The following is a 20,657-nucleotide window of genomic DNA, read 5'->3' on the forward strand; positions in this document are numbered from 1 at the left end:
AATGCCAACCCCACATTTAATCCATTAGCTGATCACAAATAGCATCATTAATGTAGGGAGACTTGAATTTAAATCTAATATTCTTTTTGAGAAATAAAGATCTCAAGCTTTATAATAATGCATTCAAACTAATTTATACACATTCAAATTAGAGAATTTAGTTTGAAATCTGTAAACAGCCATTCTGTTTTCATTAGACATATTCTACAGTCTACAAAATGCCAACCCCACATTTAATCCATCGGACGATCACAAATAGCATCATTTGAACTAGCTATATAATATACATTGTTCCAATATTGATTTCGCTGTCGGAAATAATTTCTACAGATCATATCAAGTCGTGCTTCAATTTCCTCGGGTATTGATGGTAAAATTATATAAATACAAAAGTTTTCATTGCAGGTCTGTATCTCTGTATGTTATTAAATTGCTTTATACAATTAGAAGAAGCCTTTTTTTGACTCGTTAATGAATGGATTCTTTTTAATCAAAAAGTCGTCAGGATGTTTTAGATGTTAAAGTTTTGATTTATTTAGGTATATTATTATCTGTTTAAATATCCAATTGAAACGACTTCAGACAGATTTTAAAGGAAAACATTTTTGTTCATGATCTCATGTTATATGGCAAAAGTTAAGATGACAAGGAAATCGACTATAATAATTGTTCATTTAGAATGGTGTTATTTTTTATATAAATAAGGCCGTGATTTTTCTCGTTTTACATTGTGTTATTGGGGCCTTTTATAGCTGACTATGTGGTATTGGCTTTGCTCTTTGTTGAAGGCCATATGATGACCTATAGTTGTTAATGTCTGTGTCATTTTGGTCTCTTGTGGACAGTTGTCTCATTGGCAATCATACCACATCTTCTTTTTTTATATAATACTGGTTGTTATTTTCTCATAAGCTTTCTTTTTGTTTATTTCTCATTAAATATTTGTAATTATTAAATTTCTTTTTTTGTTATTTTTGATTTGAAATGATTAAAATCACACAACAGAATTCACAAAAAATCTCTCCAAAAGGGGGCAGGTAGAAACTACAGATAACTTTACAACCTTGAACAATGAGCAATTAATAAGATATAAGATAAAATGCTCAGTGGCATGACAAGATATAAGATATCTGCAAGTTCATTTGTAGCGATAAAGTTTTTTTTTTATTATATGGTACTATTACAGTGAAGTTTATTTATGAGGTCCAAGTATTTTATAACATGCACCAGTAGAGGTAAATTTTAACAAAAAACAACATAAAAACATATGACAGGTGACTTAAGGTTAAAATGATGAAAAGAGCTATTTCAAGATTTGACACTGCATGTTGTGAGATTTTTTATTTTAAATCTGAAATTTCAATATCTGTTGGTATTTTACCTAGGAAATCAATAAAGTTAACTGCCCTAGAAATAGCCTTTAAATCAGTTTATGAGATGCTGAATTGCAAATGGTTTAGGATTCAATTTACCCATGTTTTGCAAATATAATAAATCCTGTAGTCATTTAAAGTGAAATACAAATTCAAAAGTGCAATGAATCTTTAAAATATGTCCTCTCCCCTGCCAGCAGCTATGTAGATTTTTAGTTTCTTGTGTATAATTCGGAGTTTAGTATGACGTTCATTATCACTGTACTATTATGCATATTTTAGGGGCCAGCTGAAGGACACCTACGGGTGCGGGAATTCTCGCTACATTGAAGACCCATTGGTTGCCTTCGGCTGTTGTTTGCTCTATGGTCGGGTGGTTGTCGCTTTGACATATTCATCATTTCCTTTCTCAATTTTATTTAAATGTAGAGGGGTGTTTAAGGGGGATATACATATTAGGGGAAAGAAACCAACCTCAATTAGACCCTTAGTAAATTTTAGATTTTTCTTTGAACCTATTACACTGGAGGTAGTTTTATTCCCACAGTAAATAGTTTCATATTATGTATTGTATTATAATGACAGATAAACTCTCTACCTATAGTAATAATAGTTAAAAATCAATTTATAAAATTTTGGTACATTTAATTTCAATGGTAGATGTTATTAGTTTCATTATAATTGTAAGACGTCCTCTAGCACAGGTCAATATATGTATCTACGACAAATTATATACCATTTATAGAATCAATAAAAAGATGGTAGATTAAAGTCACGATTTCGACAACCTGTTACACCAATAACTTCAATCTGAACGGCCATTTTCTTTTACATTGACGTCAACAATTTTTTGACAACATTACCTGGAAATTCTGTGTTTGTGAAATGATTACTGTGGACATTTAAACGTTTATTTTTTCGGATGTTGAATATTTTAATTCCTAAGAAAGATACATGTGGCTATGGGCAGGATAAAACTATGGAAACAGATTTGTTGTTATTTGTGTGGGGATGTATTGAGGGGTATGTGTCAATTTCATCAGCTGTTTATTGTAAACATGTCAACAAATAATAAACATATGTTGTTTACTGCATCAAAGTATATAATGATAAAATTTTAACCACAAACTTGCTGTGGAGAATTTCATCATTTATAAATTGAGTATTTCAATTAAATGCAAGAAAAATTAAGCTTATTAAATTCTTTTTTGGGGGTGTTTTTATCACAATTTTATCCAGTGCAACTGAACAACTAGTTATTATCCCTACTTCTTGATTGCCATTACAGGGGCTATATTAATTTAAGCCATTTTTAAAAGGGTGTTTCCAAGCAAGGAGAAAGGGAGGTTCCAACCATATGTCCCTATTCAAATGCATATATCATAAAAAAGGGGGGTTCCAAACCTGGATTCCCCCTCTCTAGATCCCTCACTGCTCGCTATATTTTGAATATATTAGAAATTTGAATGAACTCATATTTTTTATACACATTACTCCATTTACTGATGAACAGAATGTCTTCATATTTGGTCAGTACCTTGTTTGTGATGAGTTTTAATGCTTTAAAATCTATGGGAACTCAACTTACCTATTTTCCTAAACTTTGAATTATTAGTGGGCCACTTCTTTCATACTATTTCCACCTCTATTTAAAAAATCTGCCCTATTCAAATATATGGCTCAATTAGTGTGAAGTGGCCTATTACTCTAAATGCATGTATACCAAAAAGTGACCTTTAAAGACAAAATCTGAACCAGATCCTGAATCTGATTCAAATACTGTTAACTAGAAAAAAAACAAGGCCTAAAATAAACCCAATAAGAATGTTGTATATCATTCTTAAACCAGAAGAGACAACACTTTCTAAACAGGCATTGTAACAACAAGTTTTTCTCTCAGATTATGACAACACTTTCTCCAAGCACATTGTGACAACAAGTTCACCTTTCACATTGTTACAACACTTTCTAAACACGCATTGTGACGACAAATTCCTCTCACATTGTGACAACACTTTCTAAACAAGCATAGTGACGACAAGTTCTCCTCAACACTTTCTAAACACGCATTGTGACGACAAATTCCTCTCACATTGTGACAACACTTTCTAAACAAGCATAGTGACGACAAGTTCTCCTCAACACTTTCTAAACACGCATTGTGACGACAAATTCCTCTCACATTGTGACAACACTTTCTAAACAAGCATAGTGACGACAAGTTCTCCTCAACACTTTCTAAACACGCATTGTGACGACAAATTCCTCTCACATTGTGACAACACTTTCTAAACAAGCATAGTGACGACAAGTTCTCCTCAACACTTTCTAAACACGCATTGTGACGACAAGTTCTCCTCAACACTTTCTAAACAAGCATAGTGACGACAAGTTCTCCTCAACACTTTCTAAACACGCATTGTGACGACAAATTCCTCTCACATTGTGACAACACTTTCTAAACAAGCATTGTGACGACAAGGTCTCCTCTCAGATTGTGACAACTATTTCTCCACCAACATTGTGACAACAAGTTCACCTCTCACATTGTGACAACACTTTATAAACACGCCTTGTGACAATAATATACTCTCTCAGATTGTGACAACACTTTCTCAACACGCATTGTGACAACAAAATTCCCTTTCTTTACGTCTATTCTTTACATGTGTGTAATAGTAGATTAATTATGTTTTATTCATATTGTTAACATTGTATGTATATATAGAGAGCCTTATTGAAAATTGGTTTAATCCAAATAAGTTACTCTCTTTAAATAAAGCTATTATTATTATTATTATTATTATTATTATTATTATTATTATTATTATAATTATTATTATTATTATTATTATTATTATTATTATTATTATTATTATTATTATTATTATTATTATTATTATTATTATTATTATTATTATAATTATTATTATTATTATTATTATTATTATTATTATTATTATTATTATTATTATTATTATTATTATTATTATTATTATTATTATTATTATTATTATTATTATTATCAGGTATGTGAAAGGGATATATTTTTGTTCACTCTTTTTTATCACTTGTGGATAAAATGACAGTATACTTTTTGTGCCATGTCAAAGCAGAGAGGGCATTAAGTTTTTGACATTTTATGATGATCCACATGTCCCAAACTTAGTTCTGTTCTCTCACTGTAAATTGCCTCAATCAAATTAATGTTATGAAACTTTTACACAATGCTTATTGCCACATAACAGATCAAGTTTGGATTTTGGTGGCGTCACTTTTACCATTTCTAGAGTGATCATACAGTCCCTTTACATATGGAAAAATTTAGCAATTTTTTGTATTTTTTTCTGTAATTTAAGTTTGCTTCAACCAAATGTTAGTAAACTTATACCCAATGCTTAGTTCCACAAAACTTAGATACAGTACAAATTTGGGTAGTAGAAATGTATCCCTTTGACTGTTCTTCAGTTTTTTCCCTTTATAAGATTATATGCAAGTGAGGGCATCTATAATATATTGCCCATGGACACAATCCTCTTTTACTTTTTGAACATTTAACTCTTCAATTTTGGAATAGATAATATTCCATAGAAAATTTTATACTTTGTAAAGCAGTTGAAGGTTCAGGATAAAAGTGACCCACACCAATTTTTTGCTGTGTGTGGCAGATGAAAATTTACCAAAAAAAATTATAAGGTAAAGGAAAAGGGATCATGCCCCATAGCCATATTTGATCCATCCTGATAATGAATATTTGTGAGAAGCAGGGGGTGTTTCAAGGTAGAAATTGAGAATTTCATTTTGAAATTTATAATGAAAAATAAAACCAATGGAATGCATTATATATTGTATATTTTAGTTATGTTAACATAAAAACATTTCAATCTCAAATAACATAGAAAAAAGCTACAAGGTCATAAAAAATCTATATTCAAACCTAAAAAAAGAGTTGATATAAAAAAACTGTTCAAGGTTGACAAGGAACACAGTATTTAAATTAAGTATTGATTATTTATGTCAAATTTCAGACTCCATCTCTGATGTAACATCGTGTTGTATTTTGTTCAAGCTGTCACGCCAAATCATGTGAGATCGCGGAAATATTGATCCCCATTTACTGCAGTTAATATTGATTCTATATATATAGGCTACTGAAGATTATAAGGAAATACAGTTATTCAGTATTTATTTAGTAGTGCGTGAATATATTTCTTAATCTGTTTTAGTAAAATTGATCTTTTTACAATTTGTGATCGCAAAACTTTGAATTAAGATTTTGTTTGGTGTTTTATTAGCAGACGATTAATTTGGGTCAAATGTCAATAAGATATAGCTAACAACTCAATGACACAAATAAAAAGACAAAGGACATCTTAAGGACAACATGTGGTCTTCAACAATAGAAATGAAAATGTCTATTCAATATGTCAAGTTCTAGATAACCCAGTCTAAAAAGTTTAAAAGAGATTACAAATATCTTTCATTCAAAAGTTCAATGAAGGATAAAAACTTAATTCACATATAAAAAAGAAGATGTGGTATGATGCCAATGAGACAACTATCCACAAAAGACCAAAACTATAGGTCACTGTACAGCCTTCAACAATGAGCAAACCCCATACCGCATTATCAGCTATAAAACGCCCTGATAAGACAATGTAAAACAATTCAAACGAGAAAACATAGTTTTTTCACTTTTCCCTTCTTTAGCTTAGTTTAAGAAAAATTGATCGACCAATAGGGATACATGTAAAATTGATGTCAAACAAAGAAAACTTGCAGCAATTTTAACCCCCAAACTATTTGATTTAAGTTTTTTATCCTACATTGATCTTTTGATGTCATTCATAATAAATACCAGAAAAGTGAAAACTCAATGCATCTTTTTATGAAAAAAGATGGCAGGAATTCATCAATTTTCCTGGTAAAGAAATAGGCAATAATTAAGGTCAAGTAAAAGCATTCAAATAAAAGCCAACCTACTTGTATATTTAAAAGCAGTTTGATGTTTTTATAACAAAATTTGATTTGATTTTTGATTTGTGGTGTATTAATGCCGCTTAGAAGCACCATATTTATGCTATTTCCAAACGGCTAGTTTTTATTGTTGGGGGGAGCAGGAGGGCCTGGAGAAATCCACTGACTTTGGATATGAAAACTGGCAATCCTATTAAACTAAAATTGGAGTCGAGTGTGCACCCTCACAAGCAGGGTTTGAACTCACAACCTTGTTACGAATGAAGAAATGTGTTTATGTACTCTTAGTCTGGGGCATCAAATTCCAACAATATAAGTAAGGATATACTTTACAGTGTAACAGTATGCACAAATTCTAATTGTGTAATTGCTGACAGATTACTTTATTGATGTCTATTCTTTTTTCTTCTAGATGACTGGGAGATACCATTTGAAAATATTACAGATTTACAATGGTTAGGAAGTGGAGCCCAGGGTGCAGTCTTCCTAGGCAAACTTAACGGAGAAGAAGTTGCTGTTAAAAAAGTCAGGGACGTCCATGAAACGGACATTAAAAATCTTAGAAAACTTAATCATCCAAATATCATTTCATTTAGGTAAGAAAAATTTCAAGGTTTTGAATATGAATAACAACTTTTTTGTCACCTAAAAAACATGTATTTTAGACCAAAATAACACTTATTTCTAACAGTTAAATACATGTAGTTGATTTGTGACTTGCAAGTTTTCTCTAACAGAGAAAGAAATTGTGAAATTTTCGGTTTTAAATACAGTTTTGTTAGAAGTATATTATGAAAAGGGTGACTCTTAATATCATGGAAAGCTGCAACAATTCTATTTGTTTATTTTAAAAAGCTTTATATCTATTTCCAGATGAATTTTATAAAAATAATATGCAACAGCTTGCAAAAAGAGGTGTGTTTCTTTTGTTGCCTAAAATATGCATTATATCAGCTCTGATTAAGTTTTTGTCTCTACGACACACTCCCCATTTCCCTTTTTAATTTTAATATTATTTACATAGCTGCCTTATCTTTTCGATTATTCCCATTATAAAAAAAGCACAGAAAAATTTAAGACTATTTGTAGAGGTTTTATGGTTAACCTTTTATAGGTTTACACTTGTATAGTATTTCAACTATCTGAGAAAATTTATCCCTGAATAAGCAGAAAATCGTTCATTAACAACTCCCACATAAGAATTTCATTCTGACGTCAATTTCCATCGGATGTTGTATTTCGGTCAATATTTTCCAACTTGCAGACGACAGTTCAATAATAGTCTTGTTTTTCATCTTGTAAATTTTAATAATTCAATCAACATTTTATCTTTTTTTTCATATCAGAGAAGAATTATTGTGTTTGAAAATTTATTGCATGTAATTTGAATGAAACTCTATTGTTTTAATCCAAGAGAAGAATTATTATGTTTGAAAATTCATTGAATGTTATTTGAATGAAACTCAATGGTTTAATCCAAGAGAATTTAATAATGATAAATTGATTTATGGTATGAAATTAAACAAGAATTTTTTTAACATTAAATTTTTAAATTGAAATTCAATATTTTAATGGTATTGACACCCTCATAAAATTTGAGGTAGAAATGAATACTGATTAAAAATCAATTCGAAATTTAAGATTTAAAAAGCTATAGTCTGAAAGATTGCTATTTTCAATTTATTTTTAAACTTTTATTCTGATCTGTGGCAATTTCTTCAGCAGATTGAACATCTAAGCATATAGCCAGCTTACTAAATAGTTATAGAAACTGTTCATTTTCTGGTCAGATTTATATAAAAAAAAGTGCCTCTTTGACCAAGGGATCTTATATAGTAGTTCATGACAACAGTGATCTCTGGCTTGCTAGTTTACTCTGCAATGCAGAGTCAACATCCTCCACCAATAAAAAAAAACTGACCACCACAGGATGTATCCAATTGCCTTGAAAGTAGTTTTAAGGTGGTAGCCAACACTTTTACTAAAATTAATTTGGCTTGTTTAATTTTCATAAAATTATTTACTTTGACATATTAACAAAAATATAAAAATATAAAAAAAATTTAACCAACCCTTTTGTCAGAAAAAATACACTGGTTATATGGCAATTTGACAACCACCAATTTTGATAATTGACAAGCTTAATATTCCTTTTACAACACAATGTAATTAAAACGTTTAGATGACTTTACAGAGTTATCTCCCTGTAGTGTTAGGTACCTCCTTAAACATGGACAAACAAACAAACATCAATCAAAATTATATACCTGACCCTGTACAGAATACACTACAAAACACTGCATGTGGATTTTATCATTTTATCCTGTACACAATGAGATTCTCAGAGAAGGGTTCCAGTACTGGCAAAACTCCAGTCTGGCCCACTTGGGCCTCGCTATTTTCTATGAATAGGGAATGATATTTCTTTTCTTTAACATGTACATGTAGATAACCTTTGAAAAAGGAGCTTTTGTGTAAGGAGTATAATATACCTTAATAAGAAAAATACAAAATATTTGCATACTAGTAACTAGGAAAATGAGGCTTAATATTACCAATGTTGTAACAATTTTCAATCTTCTTTTCAGGGGTGTATGTACCCAAGCACCATGTTACTGTATCATCATGGAATATTGTCCATATGGACAACTTTACGAAATACTCAAAGACGGAAAAGAAATTCCCCCTGCTTTAATATTGGACTGGTCCAAACAGATCGCCAGTGGGATGAATTATCTTCATAGTCATAAAATTATACACAGAGATCTCAAATCACCAAAGTAAGTGTGTACACAAATAATAAAATGGTTGCCTGCCAACTGGTTGAAAAAAATAAACTGGTTTCCTGCCTCCTGGTAGAAAAAAGGTTATAGGTTTTCTCTGTTACCTAGATCAAGTAATTCTGCTTCCTCCACCATAATAACAGACTTTCCGGTGTCATAGCCCTCTCTAGTGTTGGATGGAGATTGATTGTCCTTGTAAAAGATTGTCGTACTTATATGTTAGTGACACTTCTACCATTAGGGAGTGTACATGGATTCCACTGTACCCATGCAGCTTTCAAGGGTTCTTTGGATAATGGAGGCATTTACCAGTACATACATAAATATAGGTTATGTAAAATGAATGTATTTTTTTTAAATCTTTTAGAAAGACTATATACTAGGTAAATTTCTGGACATATTAAACAGGCTTAGCCAAACATGGGTGGACTTTAAAGGTGCATAATCAAAAATATCTTCAAAATTAATCAAAGACTTAACCATAAAGTCAGCTATAAAAGACCCAGACATGGCTTTTGAAAAACTTCAAACTAGAAAAAAAAGGTCTGATTTATAACAAAAATTTTCAACAATATATATGAAAAAATATATTCAGACAACAACCAGTTAATAGTTGTTATTTTGGGATCCCTAAATTGAAAATGTGCAAGATCTTAAAACAGACGGTCAGCAATAACAAAACAATATAACAGTAGGCTTATAATCTAGTTATCTAAGCAAATTATTCTGTTTACTGTAAATTCAGAATATTAAATTACCCAATAATATTAACTTGAATAGGCTACAATATTATTCCCAAGTGTTTAAAAAATTGTCCAATAAAAGCTCTCCATTTGATATATTATCCTTCAGAAACAAATATATAAAGTTGTAAACAATTAATTGCATTTCTGATCTGATCTGAGGTATATGCTTCATCAAAGATTGAATATTAATACATTCCCTTTCAAGCTGTTTGATATGCTAGTTGAGACATCATTTATAGCGTAGCCTTCATCAATTTTCATGATTGGTAAATTATATTGCGGTTTGAAAATAGAAAATGGAATTTATTTTGAAGCATAATATAATAGGTATTTACTGGAAAAGTGATAAATGATCGAGAGACGCTTATTCTAAATTCAGTGTTTAATCGGTGATCAATACAACCTACCGCACCATTGACATTTGGACTGGGGTGGGGGGGGGGGTATATAGTATTAAGGAAAGAATTCATAGAAAGGGGATAACTACAAATTGTGACCATTTTATCAAACTGAATGTGATATTGAATGCAGTTGCAATGTTTGTAATAATAAAATCATTACAATTTTAATAAGGTCAGGCATTTTCTTATGACCCCTACCTTAAAATGTTTGGATATGCAAAATAATAAATCTAAGTAAATTAAAAACTAGTCTGAAAATTGTCATCTACTAAAATTTGTGAAATAGTTCAAATTTGAAATGACCATGACAAAAGTTGTCTTTTTCAAATACTCATCATTTGGGTCTTCTCTTATTTTGCAACTTTTTCAAACATTTGAATACAGATAAAAAAAAAAAGCAAGCTTGAAGATTGCTAACTATTCCTATTGTAAACTACCTCAAGGACACAATATAAAACTGACATTTATTATTTATGAAGTTAAAGTTGTCACAAGTGCAGAAGCATTACACTGTATAATTTCTTTAATCCCAAGAGTGTGTCAAAACGCAATGAAACCCATGAAATTGATTTTTGACTGTTAGTAAACATTATAAATGTTTTCATAATATAATATGCAGAAATATATGTAAGGGGCACAGGACAGGACATGATACTGTAAACCAACTTATTTTCGCGGATACTTATTTCGTGTTTAGTTCTTCCTAATCCATTTCGCGGCGATTTAATTTTTAAATTCTTAAATTGTCTCTACAATGAAGATAGTTAAGGAAAAATCGAATTTTTACATATTTGTGGCGGTTTACATGTATATTCGTGTTATATTTCTACTCTCGAAAGTTGCAAAAATAAATCGCTCCCAAAAATTAGTTGATTTACAGTAGTTGATACAATTTGGTGATGAAGTCGCGTAACAGTGCAGAAATGTCACACATCAATGTCAATCAGTGCTTATTTATCAATGAAATGCACAAGTCCTCTATCATACAGCTAGACAATTATCAATTATAAATTATGTAGGGGTAAAAATAGTTCTCCCAATTTATCGCATTTCATATTCTAAACCCCAAAACTGTGTAATTAAGACAAAATTGACAATTAAAGAAAAATGGCTTGCTTAATATACTTGCTGATGAAGTCAGACTTGATATAAAAAAATGCCATTGGCCGATTGGGATTATTCTATATGTATAATGTATATCATGACTTATAGCTTCCAAATAAACTGAATACAATCACGTTCAGTTTTGTCAGTCACCTTCCAAACCTGTACATGAAATAAACACATGGTCTTTAACAATAATGAAGGAGATAGCTTGAATATTTCTGCTCTAAAAATGTTTAAATACATTACTTGTGTAGTCCATGTGAATTTATAGTAATTGTGTGTTTCTTGTACATTTGTAGTGTTTTAATTTTGTGTTTCTTTTATATATTTATTGTCTTATAATTGTATTCCTTACATTTAATTGTTTCATATTTGTGTATTCCTTATGTATTTATTGTCTGAATTGTGTATTCCATATATGGTCTATTGTTTATAAATTGTGAATATTCCTTGTGTATTTGTAGTGTCTTGGTTGCCAAGAATGATATTGTTAAGATATCAGATTTCGGGACCAGCCGGACATGGAATGAAAAAAGTACCAAAATGTCATTTGCTGGAACAGTGGCATGGATGGCTCCAGAGGTCATCCGAAATGAACCATGTTCAGAGAAAGTTGACATATGGTAAGATAAATATAATTGAAACAAATAAATCAAGACTTCTGAGAAATGTATCATTTGCTAAATGTCCAGTGGCAAATATTTGTTGCTTTTGAAGAACCAATAACAAACAAAATAATGCTTTTCATGTGAATAAAAATAGATGTTGTTTAGATATCATTATGCTTAAGACAAACAAACAAACAAAATTATGTAAGAACACAATATTCAGTGATTTAGCTAGCGCTCGTCACTTTCGTATTTTACGAAAAGGTTTTCGAAATGACGAAAATATTTCATATCAATTTCGTCACTTAAATTTGGAAAGTGTAAAAGTATTTACACATCAAATTACTTGAATTCTACCTGTCTTTATGATTCTGACAAGTTTATGGCCCTCAGGTAATTAACGTTTACCAAAGGTGTTAAAAGTTGTGATGACAAGTAATCCGCTTATCGCCAATCAGATGGGTCACTAATCCCTTAATTATCATTATAAAACCTCATAAATGACCATCATAATAATCTATTTAAGTTAAATCAGTCAGTCAGCATTTCATTTTAATCATTTCTCACAGTTCAGTTTTATTTTCGTCATTTGAACAAGATTGATAAACTTCCAGGACATTTCAACTTTATTTAAATTTCAACATTTCCCTTAGCATTATAATTTGCAGTTTGCTTGTCGTAGTTTCGTCATTTCAACGTATTTTCGTCACACTTTATATAAATATATTCATCAAAAACTTTCGACAACTTCGATTAAAAAGAATGAACTTTATTCAAAACGTAAATATTTTCACTTGCAAACAGGTGCTTCTTCTTCTTCTTCTTCAGGAAGTCCAACCTATCTGCAGGGTCACCGCATTTAAAAATTTTGTTTATTTTTAAAATTGCGTTATTTAAAATCTTATCTACTAGTTAAAATTTAAAATAATAGTAACAGAGTTAGAATAGGATATAACTAAAAATTAGTTAAAAACAGGAACTTGTATGTACACTATACATCTTAAAATTTAAAATGGATAAAAATAATATCTTATCAGTTGTTTAACTTCCCCTTAACAAAGGAAATTGAAAGGAACTACTAATCCGTACTAGTAATGGGTTGAATTTTATGGGCTAGCATATGGTTACATAATTAAATTATATATATATGTATATGTGCTTCCTGTTCAATGCATTGCGCATGCATAAAAGTTCGTAGATGAATCCGGTTTTATTCTAAAATTATTATTCAATTGTCACTTCCCGTTTTCATTTCATTTCGTTTAAAAATCGAAAGTAAGCGTGATCTACAGTCTACAGTCATTAGAATTGTCCCATTAAGTATAGATGCAGATCCTTCTATCCAATATTAAAGAAATTGATTCCAAATAGATATTAAAACGTATTTTCAAGGATATAAATGATTGTGAAGTGAAAAAGTCGTTACAAGTTGATTTGTGCAGTGGTTAAAAATAAAGGCACCCAACTTTTGTTGATAAGGGGTGTGCCCTGAAAATAACTGAAGTGAAGTTTTGACCATATTACCAGATCCCTGTTCTTATCTTCATATCTTAGCATCACATCAGTCAATTCATTCAATATTGCAAATAACTGCCTACATTAGCAATCCTAAAGTCTTCAAAGATCCTAGACTAGTCCTTGAAGGACTTGGACATATATGTATAGCTAGTTTGATAAACATCCTAGATCCCTTGCTTTATAAAAAAATAAGGCTGATTTTTATCACGCGCAAAAGTGACTAAAGCCCTCAAAATCCTAGCTAAAACCCTGATATTTCAGTGATTGTTATACACATGAGGGGGGATAGGACCTTTATCGGGACTCTGGGATCAGGCTTTTTTAAGCTCAGGATTTTGGGATTGACCCTTTTGGGATCCTGGAATTCTATTTTTCAAATGTTGGGACCTTGGGAATTTGTGTTTTTAAGCCCAGGATCAGGTGTTTTTTAGCCCAGGATTTTGGGATCAGGACCACTCCTACCCCCTCTCACACATGTATCTGATATTTCTAAATTAAGTGGACCCCAACAGGATCACTGATAGACATGAAAATTGTAAAAGAAATCATTCTTAGATAAAGAGCCTTTCATGAATAGAAAAATAATTCATAAATAAAATGCAAGTGTTGGTGTAATAGTTCAGCTAGTCTAGATCTTCTTAAAATCTGTTCTAAATCTATATCAATTGATATTCAAAACATGATTACACAATTTAAATCAAACTTTAACATTTAATCTTAATCTTTATAAAACATGTAAAATTTGTGTTTGATTATTTTAATGTATAAAAAAAATTAAGTTCAAAATGTTGGATGGATGCACAATTCAAATCAGGCATTGACATTTATTTCAATTTTAATGCTTTCACATGCATCTTTTTTTTTTTTGGCATATAAGGATTGCAAATTCAATAAATAAAAGAATAACATAATTCAGAGAGGGACTTGTACTCACTTTTAATCTCCATAAAACTCATTGCAGATTCGTCATATTGTGAAGAAAACATTGCTAAATCCATAATATCACACTTTATTTCAAAGTTTGACATTTATTCAAATTTATGTTACCATAAAACCTCAATATTTAATGTTTATATTTTCCTTGCTAATAGAATCATTAGAAATTTGTTTGTTCTATTGATAAAAGTGCAAATCTGTTGCTATACATGCAGGCTCTTAATACACGTATATTAGGGAGAACTAAGAAGTGAAAATTATCAATTTAGCTACTAATGGTTTCATGATTTTGAGTTATATTTGAAATAAGCTGATATTAATACATTAGCTTCTAAACTGTCATTTAAGTGAGAGGGTTAGTGCTATAGGACCAGGTTTAATCCACCATTTTCTACATTTGAAAATGCCTGTACCAAGTCAGGAATATGACAGTTCTTGTCCATTCATATTTGATACGTTTTGTTATTTGATTTTGCCGTGTGATTATGGACTTTCCAAATTGATTTTCCTCTAAGTTCAGTATTTTTGTGAATTTACTTTTTTCTAAAAGAGGGACGAAAGATACCAAAGGGACAGTCAAACTCATAAATCTAAAACAAACTGACAACGCCATGGCTAAAAATGAAAAAGACAAACAGAAAAACAATAGTACACATGACACAACATAGAAAACTAAAGAATAAACAACACAAACCCAACAAAGTGATGGGTTGATCCAGTGTTAAGCGTATACTGTAAATTCAGAAACAGCCATCATGATAAACTTTAAAATCTATTGACCAAATGCTAAATTTTTGGTTCAGATTTTGTTGGCCAATGCCTTGAGAGGGGTTTTACAGACTCAAAAGCAATTTAACATTTCTTGGCAGCTAGCCTGTGGCTAAGCATGCAGAACCCGCTGCATCTTTGCGCCTGTCCCAAGTCAGGACTCTGGCCTTTGTTAATCTTGTATTATTTTAATTTTAGTTTCTTGTGTACTATTTGGAAATAAGTATGGTGTTCATTATCACTGAACTAGTATATATTTGTTTAGGGGCCAGCTGAAGGACGCCTCCAGATGCAGGAATTTCTCACTACATTGAAGACCTGTTGGTGACCTTCTGCTGTTGTTTTTTCTTTGGTCGGGTTGTTGTTTTTTCTTTGGTCGGGTTGTTGTCTCTTCGACACATTCCCCATTTCCATTCTCAATTTTAGAATGTAGAAAATATTACAAGGTTCTTAATAATGTTGTATTATTTGCAATTTATAGTATTTCAATACAAGAACAAAATACAATTTTCTTCTTTTAGGTCATTTGGTGTTGTCTTATGGGAGTTATTATCAGGAGAAATCCCATATAAAGATGTAGATTCCTCAGCAATAATATGGGGAGTTGGAAGTAACAGCCTTCATTTACCTGTGCCATCGTCCTGCCCCGAGGGCTTCAAACTGCTGATGAGACAATGTTGGTAAGTAATATGAGGAGTTGGAAGTAACAGCCTTCATTTACCTGTGCCATTGTCCTACCCCGAGGGCTTCAAACTGCTGATAAGACAGTTCTGTTAAGTAATATGGGGAGTTGGAAGTATTAAGTCCATTCTGGACTTGTGGTCTTAAAAATTTCCAGCCGAACTTTGTACTAAGATTACTGAATTGACCAATCAAAACGATTTGGAGTTTCTAGGGCAAATCTTGTACTCCTATAGTACTGAGGCAAAGTTTTAAAACAAAGTGCCCTTGCTCATTGGTAATAGGAAGAGCCAGACTGAATAATAATGATGCATTGTGGGATAGCACAGATTGTCCAATTACGATCGGAGAAACTCCTAGACAGTTATTGATCAACGAATAATCTCAAAATGCATAACCTTTTATTTTATTTTTTTATTGAATAGGAATTAAGAAATCAATGTATTTAATAAGCAATGATATGAAGATCCATTTAAAATATTTTCAGGTCTCCCAAGGCAAGAAATAGACCATCATTCAGACAGATTTTAATGCACCTAGAAATTGCCTCCCCAGAGTTACTCAACTTTAAACATCAAGATTTCATTGAGGCACAGGTAAGAATTAAATAACTTTTTACAAGCAATATTTATATTTTGTAAAAAAAATTAGGACAATTCAATTTGATGCAGCTGGGCTTGGTAATATGTAAGATGACTATATCACATGAACTTAAACACGTACACAATCAGATAAACATTATGATTTGTTTATATGGTCCTATTCTTACAGTTTTAGAAAATCACATGAATATCAAATACTGTAAACGAACTTATTTTTGCGGATACTTTATTTCTCGTTTTACCCTTTCTAGACCTCTTTGCTGCTGTTTAATTTCGCAATTTTCTGATTTTGTTGATGAAAATTAATAAGGAATAATCCAAGTTTTATATATTTGCATATATTTTTCTACTCACGAAAGTCGCGAAAATGAATCGCTCGCGAAAAGAAGTTGGTTTACAGTAACCTGTCCCTGTCTCTTTACTTTAAAATTTAAATTAATATTAAAAGAGAGGAAACAGATACCAAAGAAACTTTCCTACTTATTATTTAATCACAAATTGACAATGAAATGGCAAATAAAAAGAGAAAAACGATCAAAAGACAATCAAAGCTATAAAACACAACATAGAAGACCAAAGTCTGAACAACACGTCCCCTACCAAAAAACGGGGGATCTCAGGAACTCTGGAAGGCATATCTTGCCCAACATGTGGCACCCATCATGCACAACCTTTGTGATTAGTCACATTTGCAGAAAAGGATGAGTTTGTTGTTTTAAGACAAGAGAACCTTCCCGTCTCATTACTCTTGAGTTTGGTATAAATATTATAAATATTAAAAAAACTGTCATATAACTGATTTTTGTTTTGTATATTGTAGATTATATGGAAAGAAGAAATTAAGGAACAGTTACAGTTAATCAGATGTGAAGGAACACACATGCCCCACCTAGAGGAGGAGCTAGTCAAGAGAAGGAGGGAGGAGCTAAGGTAAAATATTGATTATATTATATCTGGGGGGCGTTCAATATCGTAGCTGCTACATAGTGCGATGTAGATTTTGACTATTGAAAGTGTAGCTATAGACTAGCTGATACATAGATATTGATAGCTGCTACCATATTGAACTCAACCCTGCTATCCTGTTGAAAACTGATACCAAAAGTTTACTGACTTCCACACTGCAAAAAATTATGGAGTGTAGATCCACAATTTTCATAAAGGCAGTTTAGTTCCAAAAAAACGATTATTTACTGCAACACAGAGTTAATTTATGCTAAAAAATCATAGAAATTATTATACATAACATTTTTTGTGGTTTTTTTCAATTGAGGAAGTACACCCTCTTAGCTCACAGGGAAAGGTCAAAGATGCAAAATCTGTAAGAACTACTGGGTATTAAGCAATGTAAGAATGTAGATGAAAAAATTGGAATGTTCTACAAAGTTAAAAGTTTCTCTTGGCAAATTTCAACAAAATCACAAAATCAAATATCTCAATACACAAAAAATTGATACCAAAGAAAATAAATGAACTGACAGTATCTATTAAAAAAGTTTTCATCATACTTATGTATGATTTTTTTATTACAGACATGCACAAGATGTGAGAGATCATTATGAAAGAAAGTTGGAGAGAGCCAATAATTTATACATGGAACTTACTGCCTGTATGTTACAGTTAGAAAAAAGAGAAAGGGAGCTAATCAAGTAAGTAATTTATTGAGGTGTAACATAAAAAGTGAGTGAACTTGATTTTTGAAATGGGCAAATCTTATTTGCTTACTAATTACTGAAAATTTTGGAAAAAGGTAATATCATTTTTTTTATAGCCAATGACATTTTATAGACGCTAACAAAGCAATATGATTTCTTAGAGGCTAAATAAATAACACAATTTCTGGATTAATTCAGTTGTTCTTCAATGTCATCTTAGACACACTTTAAATGGAAATGCATTTTATTTGAACAGCTACTTAAGCATTGAATCAATGCTTATATAGGTAATAAATACCCTGTTAAAATTTATTAATTTTCAAATTATAACTCAATATTGTTAAAAGTCAGAATTGTGTAAAGGGAAATAACCCTACATTAATCGTAGATAAATTTATTGTGATGCCATTGGAAAATGTCTTAGAAAATAAAAGTAGACAAAGTTAAAAAAAAATGATAACTAAATTTTAGAAATGAAAACAAATGAATGATTATGTAATTCAAATGTGATAAAAAAAGAATTTATACAAGTTGTTCATAACTATATTTTAATCAAATTCTGTTTGTAGGAGAGAACAACAGCTTGCTATGTATGCAAAGAAAAGGAAAAGTATTGTTAGACCAGTAATCAGAGCTCAAGAGAGGTTAGAAAGATTGAGTAAAAAGAGATCGTACAAGTCAGGCTCTGAACCTACAAGGTATTACTAAATTAATGAGTCAGTTTCTGATCTTACTGTATTTTTGTCAAAATTTCAATTTGTGGTTTAACAAAAGTCTGCAAACAAGCTTATGACGGATTTGTTCTTTGTTGAACATTTGTTTTATCCATACTATGAAATACAGGAAAAATTGGTATTCTTTGCGGGGTGCACATTAATAAGACAACAACACAAATTGTTAAAAGACGTAAGATTCATGACTGCTGCCTTAAAAAAAACTCAAGTCACTGCTTTTGATACAATGTAGTTCATAGCATTATGCAAAGGGACACTTACTGAACAACTGAGATGTTGACAGAATGAACAAACAACTGGAAACCAACAACACAAATAAAGGCATTTACTAGTCAATACATGTACTGTTATACTGCATTTTACATGTTTAACCGAGATAAGCTTCAATTTACCATATGTTGACAGTTAAAAGTATATACAAGTTGTGATTAGTTATCAGATACTTTAAAATATTTGCCATTAACATCAAATGTGTTTAAGAAAATATAAAACACAAACATTAACAAGTTTCTTGGCTTAGTAGAAATATTGAAAATAATTAAACTAGACTTTTGAGTACCAAACCTTCTTTTCTTTATATAAAACAATTCTTTTTTCTTTCCAGTCCAGAGAATATAAATATGGATAGCAGTTTAACAACAAGTTCAGAACTTGTGCTGCCATCTCCAACTAAACTAAGAATGAGAAAAAGCCGCCATCGAAGAGGTAGTAAAGGATCCTTGAGCAGTATCTTTTCAAGTCCTGCAAAAAGTCCAACAAAAGATGCCCTTCATGAGGAATTACATGCTAAGCAAATGCAGTTACAACGTGATCCAAGAACTGTAGCCCCTGGAGTTTTTAAATATCTGGGGCCAGGTACGGCAGTGAGGGAATACCATTCAATGGACCAGCATGTTTTTTGTCATGAAGGTCATGACTTTGGTTGTCTTGACGATGACTATCAAAATTGTGACGAGGATTTAAAAGATAAAAATTTAAACGATGTGTGTTTTGGATGTGAGGGAGTTTGTAGTGACAATACTTGTAGCAGTAAAAGGTCTAGTAGAATAAGTGTTGATGATAGTCCGACTGCTGACACAGCGGCCTCATCAAGTCCAAGTCCAGTCGTAGAGTCAAAAAGTTTAATTGGAATTGAAAACCAAAACATTGAAAATGTGAATGAATCAAAACCATCGTTACGGGAAAAAGATTCAAATGAGAATTTAAACTGTTCCTTTGACACGGAAACTACTACAGAAAATTTAACGACCACAACAAATGATGTGAATACTGACGATAATACAATTATAAATACTGCGTTGAATCGTAGATTAAGTGATCCTCGTAGTTCTCCTTCTTTGAATATAAATTCACATAGGATGGATAGCACAGATTCAGAGCCAGTAAATGTACGAATGAGAGAAAGGAAAACATTTAGATCTGTAAAGGTATGGTAATTATTAATAGCAGTAAATTTTGTTTCCTCCGTGCCCTTGGGATTTGTTGTTAATGTTTATAAGAACATTAGTATCTTTGTCAAATTTACATGTGATTTTAAGAAACTTGAAAAAAGCTGACCGGATGCATGTTTTTATGGAACAGTCTGCATTATATTACTGAATTTATGCATACATTTGAAGAAAAAAACATCCTTGAATGTTGATAAACTTTGTAACTTTTATGACTTTAGGCAGAGCTCCAGATAAGCTGCGTATTTGCGTGATCACGCAATTCAAATAATAGAAAACCCAATGCAATTGCCCATTGCAGGGTTCAATAACCCAATTAA

General features: G+C 31.2%; 1 protein-coding gene across 4 annotated transcripts in view; it reads left to right on the forward strand.

Moving 5' to 3' along the window:
• The window catches only part of LOC134693947 (mitogen-activated protein kinase kinase kinase 13-like), a 68,009-nt gene that overhangs the window by 44,375 nt on the left and 2,977 nt on the right, over positions 1-20,657 (forward strand). For 3 of the 4 annotated variants that reach the window (XM_063554912.1, XM_063554913.1, XM_063554914.1), the window contains 9 exons: positions 6,763-6,946; positions 8,939-9,130; positions 11,852-12,010; positions 15,739-15,897; positions 16,386-16,494; positions 17,321-17,430; positions 18,033-18,149; positions 18,725-18,853; positions 19,494-20,316. In XM_063554912.1, the coding sequence (XP_063410982.1) occupies positions 6,763-6,946; positions 8,939-9,130; positions 11,852-12,010; positions 15,739-15,897; positions 16,386-16,494; positions 17,321-17,430; positions 18,033-18,149; positions 18,725-18,853; positions 19,494-20,316 (1,982 nt within the window). Of the gene's footprint in view, positions 1-2,129; positions 2,397-6,762; positions 6,947-8,938; positions 9,131-11,851; positions 12,011-15,738; positions 15,898-16,385; positions 16,495-17,320; positions 17,431-18,032; positions 18,150-18,724; positions 18,854-19,493; positions 20,317-20,657 lie in introns of those variants that run through there. The other variant, XM_063554915.1, reaches the window with a different exon arrangement.

The sequence above is a fragment of the Mytilus trossulus genome, chromosome 13 (assembly GCF_036588685.1).
Source record: "Mytilus trossulus isolate FHL-02 chromosome 13, PNRI_Mtr1.1.1.hap1, whole genome shotgun sequence".
In the NCBI taxonomy this organism is placed as follows: Eukaryota; Metazoa; Mollusca; class Bivalvia; order Mytilida; family Mytilidae; genus Mytilus; species Mytilus trossulus.